At 44.9% G+C, this 13,194-nt stretch overlaps 1 protein-coding gene across 1 annotated transcript in view; it reads left to right on the forward strand.

The window, feature by feature from the left end:
• BBS4 (Bardet-Biedl syndrome 4) overlaps positions 1 to 13,194 on the forward strand; it is a 40,408-nt gene that overhangs the window by 3,249 nt on the left and 23,965 nt on the right. The window contains exon 2 of the mRNA XM_035118050.2: positions 1,742 to 1,793. Within this exon, the coding sequence (XP_034973941.2) occupies positions 1,742 to 1,793 (52 nt within the window). The remainder of the gene's footprint in view (positions 1 to 1,741; positions 1,794 to 13,194) is intronic.

A 13,194-nucleotide genomic window follows, 5' to 3' on the forward strand; every position in this document is an offset into this window, starting at 1 on the left:
GCCAGAATTTCAGCACTCAGGACAGGCGGCAACTCTTACACACTTTAAAAGTTCTGCACACTATCAGAATCCATATAATCAATAACAGCAGCAGCAGGATGGCAGGTGTAAGTAAGTGGAATTAATCTAATTCTGTTACTAATAATAGATATAATGCACTCAGCAGCTTTGTGGTGGCTTTCTGTCTCCTTTGTTGATAACAGAGCATAAGCTGCATCTGTTAGGTCTATAAGAAAAAACTGAACCATTTGGGGCTTTATAAGAAGTTTTTTTTTAAAAAAAGTGGTGCCATGTCAGAGATCGATAAAAGTAAATGTGCTTAATGTGAATAGAGAGAATGCCCCCTTTTTTCGGGGATCAACTTGTGAAAATTCAGAACAGTCATACAGGAGTAGTATTGCATACAGAGCATAATAACTGTATGGAACTTGCTGCTTCCAGATTAGATGGGGGTGAGGAGGTACCAGCTTAGATAGCTTAAAAGGGGACTAGATAAATTCACCTGCTATTAACGTAAATGGAACCTTTATGCTGAGAGGTAGTATACATCAGAATACTAGATGCTAGGGAAAAATGGAGGCTGGAGTGAGGAAGGTGGCTGTATTGTTGTCAGCCCTGTTGAGAAGCAAGACTTCTCTCTCCATCAAGTGTGAGCATGGCAGCAGTCATTCCATCAGACTCAGAAGTGGAAGAAAAGGGAAGCAGCCCCCCCTATTGGTGCTGCAGTTGAGAGACCAGCAATGTTTGGCCCTTCCATCTCAGCTGGTCATTAAAATAACATCTTAGAACTAGTCAGGACTGGCCCACCTGGCAGAGTGAGGGGGCAACCTTGGGCAGAAAGATTCACAGGGGGAGCAAATCCTAATGCATATACAGTACTGTATTTATTTCCACCCCCTTGTTCCTGATATAGATCTGCACTCACCCCTTATTCCCTGGCAGAGAGGGGGGGGCATCATTTTGTTTTTTTGCCTCAGGTGCCAAAATGTCTTGAGCTAGCCCTGGAACTAAGTACTTGTGTTTCCTCATTTCTTACTCCCTCCCAATCTATTCTCTTTCTCTGTGTTGTGTGATATTGCAGGCTTAAAAATGATATTGCAGGCTTAAAAAAACAGATTTGAAAGCTATTAAATAAAGTTCCCCATTAACTTCCACAGCCCAAAGAAACCTTCCCTTTGCTTGACTCTCTGCTTCTGTCCCTAAAAAAGTGTTTTATTGATCACATGGTTGAATTTTTCAGTCAGCCCGACATTTAGGCTTTTCTAGAGAGGAGATTTTGCTTCTCAGTTCTAATAAATATAGAAGTAATGCTTTATAGATTTGGGCCTTGTTCTCACTGTGGTAGTGAACCTGTATCTAGGCTGTGAGCAGTGGAGGCTCACATGAGTGGAAGTTCCTCCAATGCAAAATAAAAATAAAAAAAAACCCTGCATGTAAAAACTGTGTCAGGGTTTGCTTTTTTGTTGTGTTGTGTATATTCCGAAGTTGTATATTGCAAGTTTTATCACCTCTGTATGAACAAGATCTTTGATAATGTGCTATTTGCTTTATTAATGTATGTGTATCTTGCCTGTACTAGTGGCAGTGAAAACTGGGGCTGATGGAAGTTGGAGTCCAACAAGATCTGGAGGGCCATCCCTGTCATAATCCACAATTATTAGCGTCTGAACAAGTCTAGACTGTATTTCATCTATGTTATTCATTTTGGCACAGTTTTAATGCCCTTTTTGTATTATTTCAGCCTGCATCCTTCCCAGCATCCAAAGAACCCCCAAGAGCTCGCTCAGCAAGAGGTTTGTTCTAGCTTATCTATTTCATGAGTAAAACGCTTCGTAAAATAACGGAATTATCCTTTTGCATTTACTGAATTGCTTTGACCCAACCTAGTGAATCAGATCCATTCTATACGCACACTCACAAACACACCCCAGTGATTTACAGGTGGGTGTGGAGAGACATTTCCATATATCATTGCGATCTTGGAAATGATCTATCAGTCTTTCATTTGATACTGGTACCACTTAGCAGTGACAAATAGTTTAGTTTCAATGGATACCTGTTGGCCAAACTATCATTCTAGCATCAGATTTGTGTTATAATCAGTCTGTTTTCTCATCTATATATATAAAAATGTAAAAAGGGCATGTGGGTGTGTTTCCATTTTTCACCAAAACCGCTTGACCGATAGCGTTCAAATTTGCACACAATGTCCCATGCTACTGTGAGAGGAAGCATATGCAATTTGCGTAGACAGATGTCACACCTACGCAAGGTAAAAAACCCAAAACCCCGTGTTTCAGAACACACAACTCACCCCAAAGTGCATGCTGGGAAAAAGAAGCCAGAAGAGGTTGCAAAACAGCACCCTCTAGCGGCGGCTACACTGGTACTGCTTCCTCTCCACAGCACCTCGGCTCGCTTTTACAGACTAGGCTGAACTAGGCTGAATGGAGGTGGGGACTCAGGCAAAACTGGGTGGGGAGGAGGTGAACATTCTTGCCCCCGCATCACTTCCCCCCATCCATTTGTCCCTCAGTGGGGTACCCATAAGTACAAATAACCCCAAACAGGTTGGAAAACATCTAGGAACAATCAATTTGGGGTCAGGGGAAGCACAAGTGTATGTAAAACGTACTGCTAGCCATGTTCCTAAGCATTAATGGAAAGTTACCCAGGAGATTTTCATAGCTAAAAGTCATTTCCTTCTTAGTTGATAACTATGCAGTAAAAAAAGGTTTCAGAATGCGAGATCAGTTATTATTTATTTCATTGCTTTTTTTACTGTTTTATTGATGGTGCTACATAATAATACTGTTTAAAATATTTATATGTCACCTTTCCACAATAAAATTTGCGAGGCAAGAGTTGCTTCTTTGACATCTCTCCTGACTGAAGGCTCCATTAGTGTAACCAGGATGAAATCTCCTTTGTGGTTTCAAGATAGACTGCATGGGGAATTTCTTTCTCTCCCTGAACTTTAATACCCCTTAGCCAGCCCTGCTCCCTAATCGTACCCCAAATGTATCCGCATGTTTCCGGCTGAAGTGCATGAATACAATGGGAGCCATGCCAATTTCAAAGTATGGGTTATCAGGCTGGCTGGCTTTGTCTAACCATAGTTAGGATCAACCACGGCTTAGGGTTGAGATGTTAGCACTGAGAAAAGAAAGAGTCAAGAAAAGAATGTGCAGTCCCATTGTTTGTTCCTTGCCTCTACAAGTGCATCTGAATGAGGCCAACAGTTTTGTATGTCAAACTTCAAATAGTTCTCCATGAACTGGAAGCTGACGCATAACCATATTTTTCAAGTAACTACCATGTGTCCAGGTTTTGTGTGCTTGGGCTCTCTGAGGATTACTACAGATATGTGCCAGTGGAGTTCTGTATGTTACTTAGCATATCAGCAGGGTAGAGGAGTGGAGAATTCTTTTGCTACCCACTGTGATGTCTGATTTTCTAAGCAATGTCCTATCCAACTAGTTATCTCATGAATATCAATCCTGCATTTTGTTCCTTATGTTTGTCCTTGGGATCAGCTTTATATTACTAGTTGACTTTTGAGTGCATTTTGATCCGCCCCCATATCCACTAAAGTCCTTGCATCCTTTTTCCTTAGCATTATTATGAAACATAGCTTTTCACTTGTGTACCATCCACTCTCATTCCTAAGCAGGCAAAGAGGAGCAAAGCTAAGCCCTCTTTCTGGAATTTCCTCTGAGGGAAAGGCAAAGGCAAGTCAGAGTTAAGAATAAACTTGCTCACTTTTAAATAATTTAAACCAGATGGGGTGAAAAGGCTGATCCTGCTTTTGCAGAAATGTACAGCATAGCTGCAGAAACAGAAAATGGTGTGACTGATACAGTTCAGCAGCCTTAAAAATAAAAGTCACAAAGATGTACTAGCCAGCAGGAACAGAAACTGGGACGGGGACTGTTCAAATCATTACAGCTGGAATCAACAAGAAGCATAAAACAGGAAGAACTGCAAACAGGAAACCTTTAATTAATGTTGCAAAGGACCTTTGTGACTAAATGTTACAGAATGATCTATGCCTTGGGGTAGGGCACTGCTGGGTAATATAGCACTGTATTAAATTCCATATGGCACTTCTGGAAAAGGACGTAGCTAGATGGAAAAACTCTTGCTTTGCATGTAACAGAAGTATGGTGCCTCTGTTTCAATTCCATTTCCAGCTAAATATGAAAAAGTAATATCTCAGTAGTGTTAAGGGGCTCTGGTGTGGAAGCAATCCTGGACATCCTTCCAAGAAATTAACAATGTGTCTACGGTAGATGAACACAACAGTGAAATACTACTTTCCATTAAAAACATAATAACCAGAGGCACCAAAGGCAGAAGAGGAAAAGGTAACGGAATGGAGAGAATAAAGGATTGTCATGAGAAGGAGATAGCAAGTTCCATACTATTTGCTACAGTTTGGCTTCTGGTAAAACCTACGTTATTAATGTCACTATCTGTGTAAATATGTAATTGATTTCAGTGGAACGGAAAGATCAAAAGCAATGCAGAAAATCATATAATTATTTATGTCCACATTTGTGGACTAAAATGGGTGACAGCAAATACTGGCCATATTCTGGATCTCAGACGAACATTCAGATCAGGCAAAAAATAATAATCCTTCTAGTAGCACCTTAGAGACCAACTAAGTTTGTCATAGGTATGAGCTTTCGTGTGCATGCACGAAATGACAAACTTAGTTGGTCCCTAAGGTGCTACCGGAAGGATTTTATTTATTTATTTATTTGTTTTGTTTTGACTGCATCAGGGCAATTTCTGCTCCCATTTAATTTCCAACAGGATTCTTCAACATACATACTCTTAATGATGTAGCTAGAAAACACTTGACAAATGATTAGATAATTTTATGTTGTACAAATTATCTTGAACCTTGAAATCCTTTCTGAATGAAAGTCCTTGAAGGAAGTAAACCCTTCAGAGCTTTGCTGCATGCCAGGCATTATTCAGGGACTAACACATTCACAGGGGAAACCTTCATCTCTACACACACACACACACTTTACCTCCTGGGTAGATCTGCTCTGAAAAACCAGTTTCCTTTGTTAGTGCCTCAAAATCTAGAATATACTCCAAATAGTTTCTCCACACTCAGAATCAAACAGTGTTTGAATGAAAGGAGCTCTGCTTCTTGAAGCAGCATGGGGTTAATAATAATCGTGCTGTGTCAAGATATTAATCTTACTACTTCATTGTAAATGAATTGGATATTTTCTAAAATGCTTTTCTGGTTTTGAATTAAAAATGACTAGCTCCAGTCATCCCCATTTCCTCTCCCTGAGCATTCCAATCAAATAATCTTGTAGTTAGTGATAGTGTCATACTGGGGAAGGCATTTCTCTCTTTGTATACTGCTGGTCATGTGGAGCACGACTCCAATTTATTTTCTTTCTTTCTTTGTAAGGAAATGCTCTTTGCAAACGGTAAGCCTCTGGTTGATTAAGCCCTGTTTGTTAAGTTTATAGAAGAAACATCTCCTGAATTATTTGTTCTGGTGTTCAGTCCAGTTTTTTGGCCAGATTCATTACAGGCATTTATTGTGGAAAGCAGAACACTAAAAGGAATTAAGTCATTTGGATTTTCTTGTGGGGAAATAGACACAAAATAGTGGGAAATGGACTAAGCCTGAGAAAAGATTGAATTTATTGCTGGGTGAGCACAAAACAGATGTTTTTCAAGAGGAATACTTTTTTTGCCATGAGCACTGTTGATTTTAGCAGTGGCTCCCACAGCCAACATCTTTCTATAACATGAAATATATGTGTGTGTGTGTATATCACAGTCACATAAAATAATTAGGGCATCATGCAGCAGTATATATACCGCATTTTACCATGTAATGGTCACATTTTTTGTGTTGATTTTTCCTTTCCAAAAGGGGGGGGGTGCGACTATTACGTTGGGGTGGAGACGTTCCGTCAGGTATATTAGACTGAGGCCGTTTAGGGCTTTAAAGCAATTATACATGGCCAGTGATTCTATTCCACCTGTTGAATGTTTTGTCAATTTAGTCTGAAATAGCCTCCCATGGATTTAGAAGGCTGGAGTGTGACTGTTCTTTGGTTAAAGAGAGCCTAGAAAAGCATGCTTGCCCTATGGCAGTTATCAACCATTGGAAATATACCTTGGCAGCTGTGGTGTATGTGAACTGACCACCCTCATGGGTTTATGCATGCTGGATCCGTACCCAGGGCCGGTGCTAGGGTTTTTTGCGCCCTAGGCGAGATGATCTGGCACCCCCCCTAAAAAAATAAGAAATACAGTGGTACCTCTACTTACAAATTTAATGCGTTCCAAACGCACATTTGTAAGTAGAAAAAAATTGTAAGTCAAATCCCATAGGAATGCATTGGGAGAAAAAATTCGTAAGTAGAAAAAATCCTATCTAAACCGCATCCAAGATGGCGGACGGTGCTCCATTCGTAAGTAGAGGTACCACTGTAAAGTAAAAATAAAAATAGAAAAAAATAAAATAAAAAACAGCTGAGAGGTGCGGCGAGGTGGCCCCAGGCTCGCGCTCCCCCCCGGCACCTCTGGAACTTTGCGCAGGGAGCGCGAGCCTAGGTCCGCCTCCACTGCGGCTGTCACCTGTTGAGCGGCTTCAGGCCGCTCTCCGGAGGCATGCACGCTCCTCAGGATAGCGACCTGAACCCGCTCAACAGCTGACAGCCGCTGACAGCACCGAGGGGCGGCGGGCAGCGGCGGGCAGGCTGGCCAGCGCCCCCTCCATTTTGGTGCTCTAGGCAACTGCCTAGTTTGCCTAAATGGACGCGCCGGCCCTGTCCGTACCTTATCCACACAGACACGTAACTTTTTGGAACCCTGGCGAGTGAACTGAATCCTGGCAACTGGCTCTTAGACTTTTGTTTTGTTTTTTAACACAACATTCTCCAAAGACATAACAGGGATACTGGTTTGCCAGAGACAAATACCAGAAAACAAGGGGCCTGTCCCTGCTAGCAGGGAACATGGAAATATTTTTTAATTGATGGGGCATGCTGGTTCAATATTAAATTTTTAAAAAGATTCCAACTGTACTGAAAAGAAACAGCTCATGAATGTTAAAGAATAGTAGACAGATTAGAACAGGCATCCCCAAACTCGGCCCTCCAAATGTTTTGGGACTATTGCTCCCATCCTCCCTGACCACTGGTCCTGTTAGCTAGGGATCATGGGAGTTGTAGTCCCAGAACATCTAGAGGGCTGAGTTTGGGGATGCCTGGATTAGAAGTAATTTTTAGGGCTTGGCCTCTTCATCTCCATATCAAGTCTGCTCCCCCCCACCTTCTCCTTACACATTAAATACTATTACAATAGTTGGAGCCCTTGCAGTGCTGATAATCTGCATGGGAGGATGCCCCCCTCCCAATCTCCCCATAGAAATAGAGGAGGGAGCAGAAAACCTAGTAAGACCAGCACTTGGCCCCAGTCTCCTAGATCCAGGTGGTTGTTGTTTTGTACAGAGTTCCATGGTTTTCACAAGCCACTATAAGAGAAACTGCCTGCTTTGCCTGATTTTTATTTTTATTTTTACAGGGATCTTTGTCTGGGTCTCTGAAGGAAACAGGATACCTCTAACTCTGTAAACTGGTGTGTAGCTCAGTCTCCACAATGCAGAACTATATTAAAAAAGCTTCCTGATATTGCCAGCAAATACCCTGACCCATTCTTACAGACCAGCGTGCAAAGACTGGGCATCAGTGAGGACTTGTGACTTGCTCAGTCTCAGTTAACCTGCACTGTTGTGATAAACCATCAAACAAACACGTTTTTAGGCATGCTAATTATAATTTCCCCAATTTTCCTTTTAGTTATTTTAAAGGAATCTAGAAACAAGGGAGGTAAAAACTTGTCAAATAGTCCGTTTTCCACTAGGGGGAGATCTGGAGCCAGGAATGGCTATTCTATATTTAAACCGCTGTTCTTATTTTTTCAAATTCAATCCAATTTTTTCCTTTTGTGTGTATGGGGACTATTAATATAGAATAGTGAGATGAATTATAGCTTTGTTGCAAGCATCAGAATTGTATATGATGGGTTTTATTAAACCCAGTTGACTGTAAATAACTGTGAGCCATACAGGTTTATTGTTTGATTTAAAGTTGGTTCCAGTGGCTGTTTGCAAAAGTGAGCAAAGGGAAAAGAAGCACTAAGCAATGAGACAACAGCTGTGTCTTGGGGAGTAGAGAGATTTGAAAGCTTTCTATTGTTTTTGTGTGTGCCAGGAGATGGGCTTATCACCTGCATGTGCTTTTGAGTCTGTGTGTGCAATATAGTAAGACACCTTTGTGGTTAGATGAGTTTGTCATGCTTCACCTGTGATTATTCTCAGCCCTTGGGATCATGGATATTTGTAGATGCTGGCCACTATTCTTTTGTTTAACATCTTTAAGCAAACCCTTCACTTCTCCTGTTGCGGGTGCAATCACATCTCTGGAATCCTAGGTGAAAACAGAATCTCTCGTAAAAGACATCTTACACCTTGTGGCAAAGGGATTTTAAACCATTGGCCTGTAAAGAGAAATGTTGGAAGGTCTCCTAGGGCTCCTGCATACGTTTTAATCCTCCTCTCTGATCCTTGCTAAAGGGAAGCGATGGCAGCCGACTGGATGTAAGACTTATTCATGCTAGCGTAGTGCCTTTCATTTTGTGCCAGAATCCTTACTCCTTGCTCTTCTGTTGCCATTGTTTCTTTAGGCCCTTGTTACCGCTGCTTCCCTTGCTTCTTTTAAAGAGGAATTATAAATCCCCTGGCCTGGATAATTCTAAAGCTGCAAAAAATGGAAACAGTCAAAGATTTATTCCCCACAGGTTGGCAGTAAACGAGGCAAAACAAATAAATCCCCCAAACACCAAGTCCCACATCTGGAACTGCCTCCCTTAGTAGCAGAAATGGGAAAGCAAACATTACTGTTATTAAAAACTGGAGGTTTTGAGTGTTACTACTATTTGTTTGGGAAAGTAGTTCGTCTGCTTGTCTGTCTATCTGTTCTCTATAGGTTTGGATGCTTCTTCAGGTATCATTGCCAAATTCAGAATGAGGGTGGCCAAGGTGGGAGCAGCAGTTCTCCTTGATGCTGGGACACCAGCCACCATTTTGAATCACGATGGCAGAGCAAAATGTGACTTTTGCATGACCCTGCCTGTTTCTTTGGTATAGGTTTGGCCACCTCCTGAGATGGGGGTGGCAGATGGATAGTCTTTGCCATTGTTTGGACACTGGACATTATTTTGAATCAAAGTGGAGGGTCAAAACGTGACTTTGGCATGACCTCACTTATTCTTGGCACGGCAGGTCAAAACTCAAAAATTACACTATGCATTTAAAAACCCATAGTATGTTTTGGTTTCTTTTAATTCTTGGGCAGTGCCAGGCACTCCTTGCTAGTTGTTAATACTTTGTGCTTAGAACAATCCATGACATAATCTAATGCATGCATTAATTTGAATTTTCTCACGGCCCAAGAATTGGGGGGGGGGGAAGGGAAGACAGAAACAGGTATTTTATGTGTCACTCAAGTTCAGGATGTGAGGCAGCAGAGCTGCAAGCCTATTATGATAGAAGGGGGAATTATTTTGTCATTCTTGAGGCTGTTTATACAGACTTATTTCCTAGGAACTATATGCAGTGTGCCCAGATCCTGTGGGGTTTACTGGAGCCAACCAGAAACAGTGTTAGAACAGAAAAAGCAAAATTCATTCTGACCAATGAGCTGCTGGCTAGGATCCTCCGAGAGAGAATGTGTTATTGTATGGGAAAGTGTAGGACTTGTAATTGTAATTTGTGAATTGTAATTTGCAACATCCTCTCTTCAATCATTCGAAGTCCTGGAGTTCCTGCAGGCATTTTCCATGCACAAGCAGGAAGAGCTAACAGGGTGTGGCAACAGGAGGACAGGACAAGCACCAGCATAACCAGGAACAATGAGATCTCCCGGACAGCAGGAGCCAGCTCTGCTGATGTGATTTACAGGCCTTAGATCAGATGTGAGCAAACAAGTGAGGCCCGTAGTTTCCAGTGGGCAGAGAAGATCAGGCACTGAATGTCAGAGATAGGGAACAATGTCTAAAAAGCGAATGTACATACATGTCACACTGGCATGCCTGGCTATAAATCCAAATCAGACAGCCAGAAATGCCATGAGCTTAAGCAAAAGGAACTTGAATACAGTGGAACCTCGGTTTATGAACACCTCGGTTTATGAATTTTCGGTTTATGAACGCCGTGGACCCATCTGGAACGGATTAATTCATTTTCCATTACTTTCAATGGGAAAGTTCACTTCAGTTTATGAACGCTTCAGTTTATGAACAGACTTCTGGAACCAGAAGTGGCAGAAGTGGACTTGTGGGGGGGGGGGAGGGAAGAAGGATGGAGTATATATATTATGTTTTGTTCTGTTTTGTCTATATTAAAATCAATAAAAATTATTTTAAAAAAAAGACTTTAAAGGCATGCACAGCAACATTAGCTTTTTGTGCAGGGAGTGCGGGTGGGTGGCGGCGAGGCGGCAGGTTAGTGGTAGTGGCGGGGGCCTGATCCGGCCATAGGCCGAGTGGGGGAGGCGGCGATCTGGTGGGAGGCAGGTTAGTGGCGGCGGCGGGAGGCCACTAGCGCTGGAGGTGGGGCTCGATCCGGCCGTAGGCCAAGCGATGGAGGCGGCGGGAGGCCGCTAGCGACGGAGGCAGGGCCCGATCCGGCCATAGCCCGAGTGCCAGAGGCGGCGGGAGGCCGCTAGCGGCGGAGGCAGGGCCCGATCCGGCCGTAGGCCGAGCGATGGAGGTGGCGGGAGGCTGCTAGTGCTGGAGGCGGGGCCCGATCCGGTCGTAGGCCGAGCGATGGAGGCGGTGGGAGGCCGCTAGCTCTGGAGGCGGGGCCCGATCCGGCCGTAGGCCGAGCGATGGAGGTGCCGGGCGGCCGCTAGCGGCGGAGGCAGGGCCCGATCCGGCCGTAGCCAGAGTGCCAGAGGCGGCGGGAGGCCGCTAGCGGCGGAGGCAGGGCTCGATCTGGCCGTAGGCCGGGCGCTGGAGGCGACGGGAGGCCGCTAGCGCTGGAGGAGGGGTCCGATCCGGCCGTAGGCCGAGCGCTGGAGGCGGCGGGTGGCCGCTAGCGCTGGAGGAGGGGCCCGATCCGGCCGTAGGCCGAGCGCTGGAGGCGGCGAGAGGCCGCTAGCACTGGAGGTGGGGCCCGATCTGGCCATAGGCCGAGTGATGGAGGCGGTGAGAGGCCGCTAGGGCTGGAGGCGGGGCCCGATCCGGCCATAGGCCGAGCGTTGGAGGCGGCGAGAGGCCGCTAGCACTGGAGGCGGGGCCCGATCCGGCCATAGGCCGAGCGTTGGAGGCGGCGAGAGGCCGCTAGCACTGGAGGTGGGGCCCGATCCGGCCATAGGCCGAGCGCTGGAGGCGGCGAGAGGCCGCTAGCACTGGAGGTGGGGCCCGATCTGGCCATAGGCCGAGCGTTGGAGGCGGCGAGAGGCCGCTAGCGCTGGAGGCGGGGCCCGATCCGGCCATGGGCCAAGCACTGAAGGAGGCAGTAGGCTGCTAGCGGAGGCGGCGGGGCCCGATCCGGCCGTGGGCCGAGCGCTAGTGGCGGCAGCGGGGGTGAAGGCTGGCGGCCACGCGGGCCACATGACGAGGTCTGGCGGGCCGGATTTGGCCCGCGGGCCTTGGGTTTGACACCCGTGTCATAAACCGAGGTACCACTGTAATCTAAAGGACGCATATCTTATCTTCCAGGATTTCAAAACTGGAGAGGGATCATGGGTGAAGGGGGGCCTGGTAACAAGTTTGGGTCCAGAGAGATGATGCTTTGGCACTGACTACCCTTCAGGTAGCTTATGTCACAGTAACTGCACATGGCTTCCACTGGTGTCCCCTCCCTGTGGTTAAGTTATTAAAAATGTCTGCCCACATATCTGGCCAACTGTAAGTATGCTATGTTCCATAGGCTGCCTGTAGCGCTTCTCCACAGAAGGGCACTTGCCTCTCCTATCTGCTTTAAAAATAAATTGAGCTATTTATATGTTTCAGTCAAACACTTGACAAAAAGTGTGTTTTTAAGGGTTCAGTTGGAACTTGATTCAGTCTTCCATGAAGCTTCCCATTTCCCCAAACCAAAGTCTCTTTACCTTGAAAAGAGGGCATGCTAGAGACAGGATACAAGCCTCAGTCTGAGCTGGGCAAACGTAAAGGGGGCTTTGCTCTTATTAGAAGGGGGGGTATTCCCCTTCTGAGGTGCTTTCTCTCAAATTTTCACCACCAACTCGGCGCTCTTGCTCTGGCAGTCTTTTGTCTTTGTTTCCTGCTAGGCTTCTCCATCGTGATACTGGCTTGCAGACATTGGATTTTCCTATTGGTTGCTATGGTTACCTTTGGGTTGCCATAATTTCAGATGCAGAAATGAATTTGATGAACTGCAACTCATGCCCATTTGATGTGAACAGTGGCTTGCTCTGAAAACTTTAAATAGTACCAGGAAAAGCAGTGTCCATGCTTGCCATTGATTGCATTGCGACTCGGTACTTCTTTAGAGCTTAAAACACTGATTTCTCTGCAGTAAACTATGCCATGAGAGGATCAGAGTTGAAACACTGGCTCTGTCCCAAAGTTTATCTTGCAATAGACAAGCAGTTGCCCCAGGTCTACTCACAAGTAGAACAAGTTCTGGGTTCCTCTGGGTTCTTGCTTCTAAAGCTCTGACTTCAGATTTAAAGTACAATTCCATATGATCTTGCTTATCCACTCAGATCAACCAGAGAAATCTTGTTCCATCACCTACTGTCAGAGGTGCAGTTGCTGCTTTGTGGCAGCATCCAGGTTGCGTAAATCCCTGTCCTGGAAGATCCACGAGGCTCTCTTCCAGTACCAAATGAAAGCGTCTTTCTTCCAGCGGCCTGTCAGGGTTTTTTTTAAATGTTGTTTCGTGGCTTATTTAAGGGTGATCTTGCCTGCTGCCTTGTACCACTAGGAAATGAGATGGAAACATAGGATATAAATATTTAGTGAATGAGTAATGATCAGCCATCCTTTATTCTTGTGTCCAGCTTTCATGGCTCTACCACAGTAATAATGCTTAGTCTGATGTTTCCTTCCCTGCTTGCTTCTTCGTCGCTGCCTCCTCCTGTTTTCTGCTTCATTGGAGCATGAACAGCCAAG

Source organism: Zootoca vivipara, chromosome 14, assembly GCF_963506605.1.
Source record: "Zootoca vivipara chromosome 14, rZooViv1.1, whole genome shotgun sequence".
NCBI lineage: Eukaryota > Metazoa > Chordata > Lepidosauria > Squamata > Lacertidae > Zootoca > Zootoca vivipara.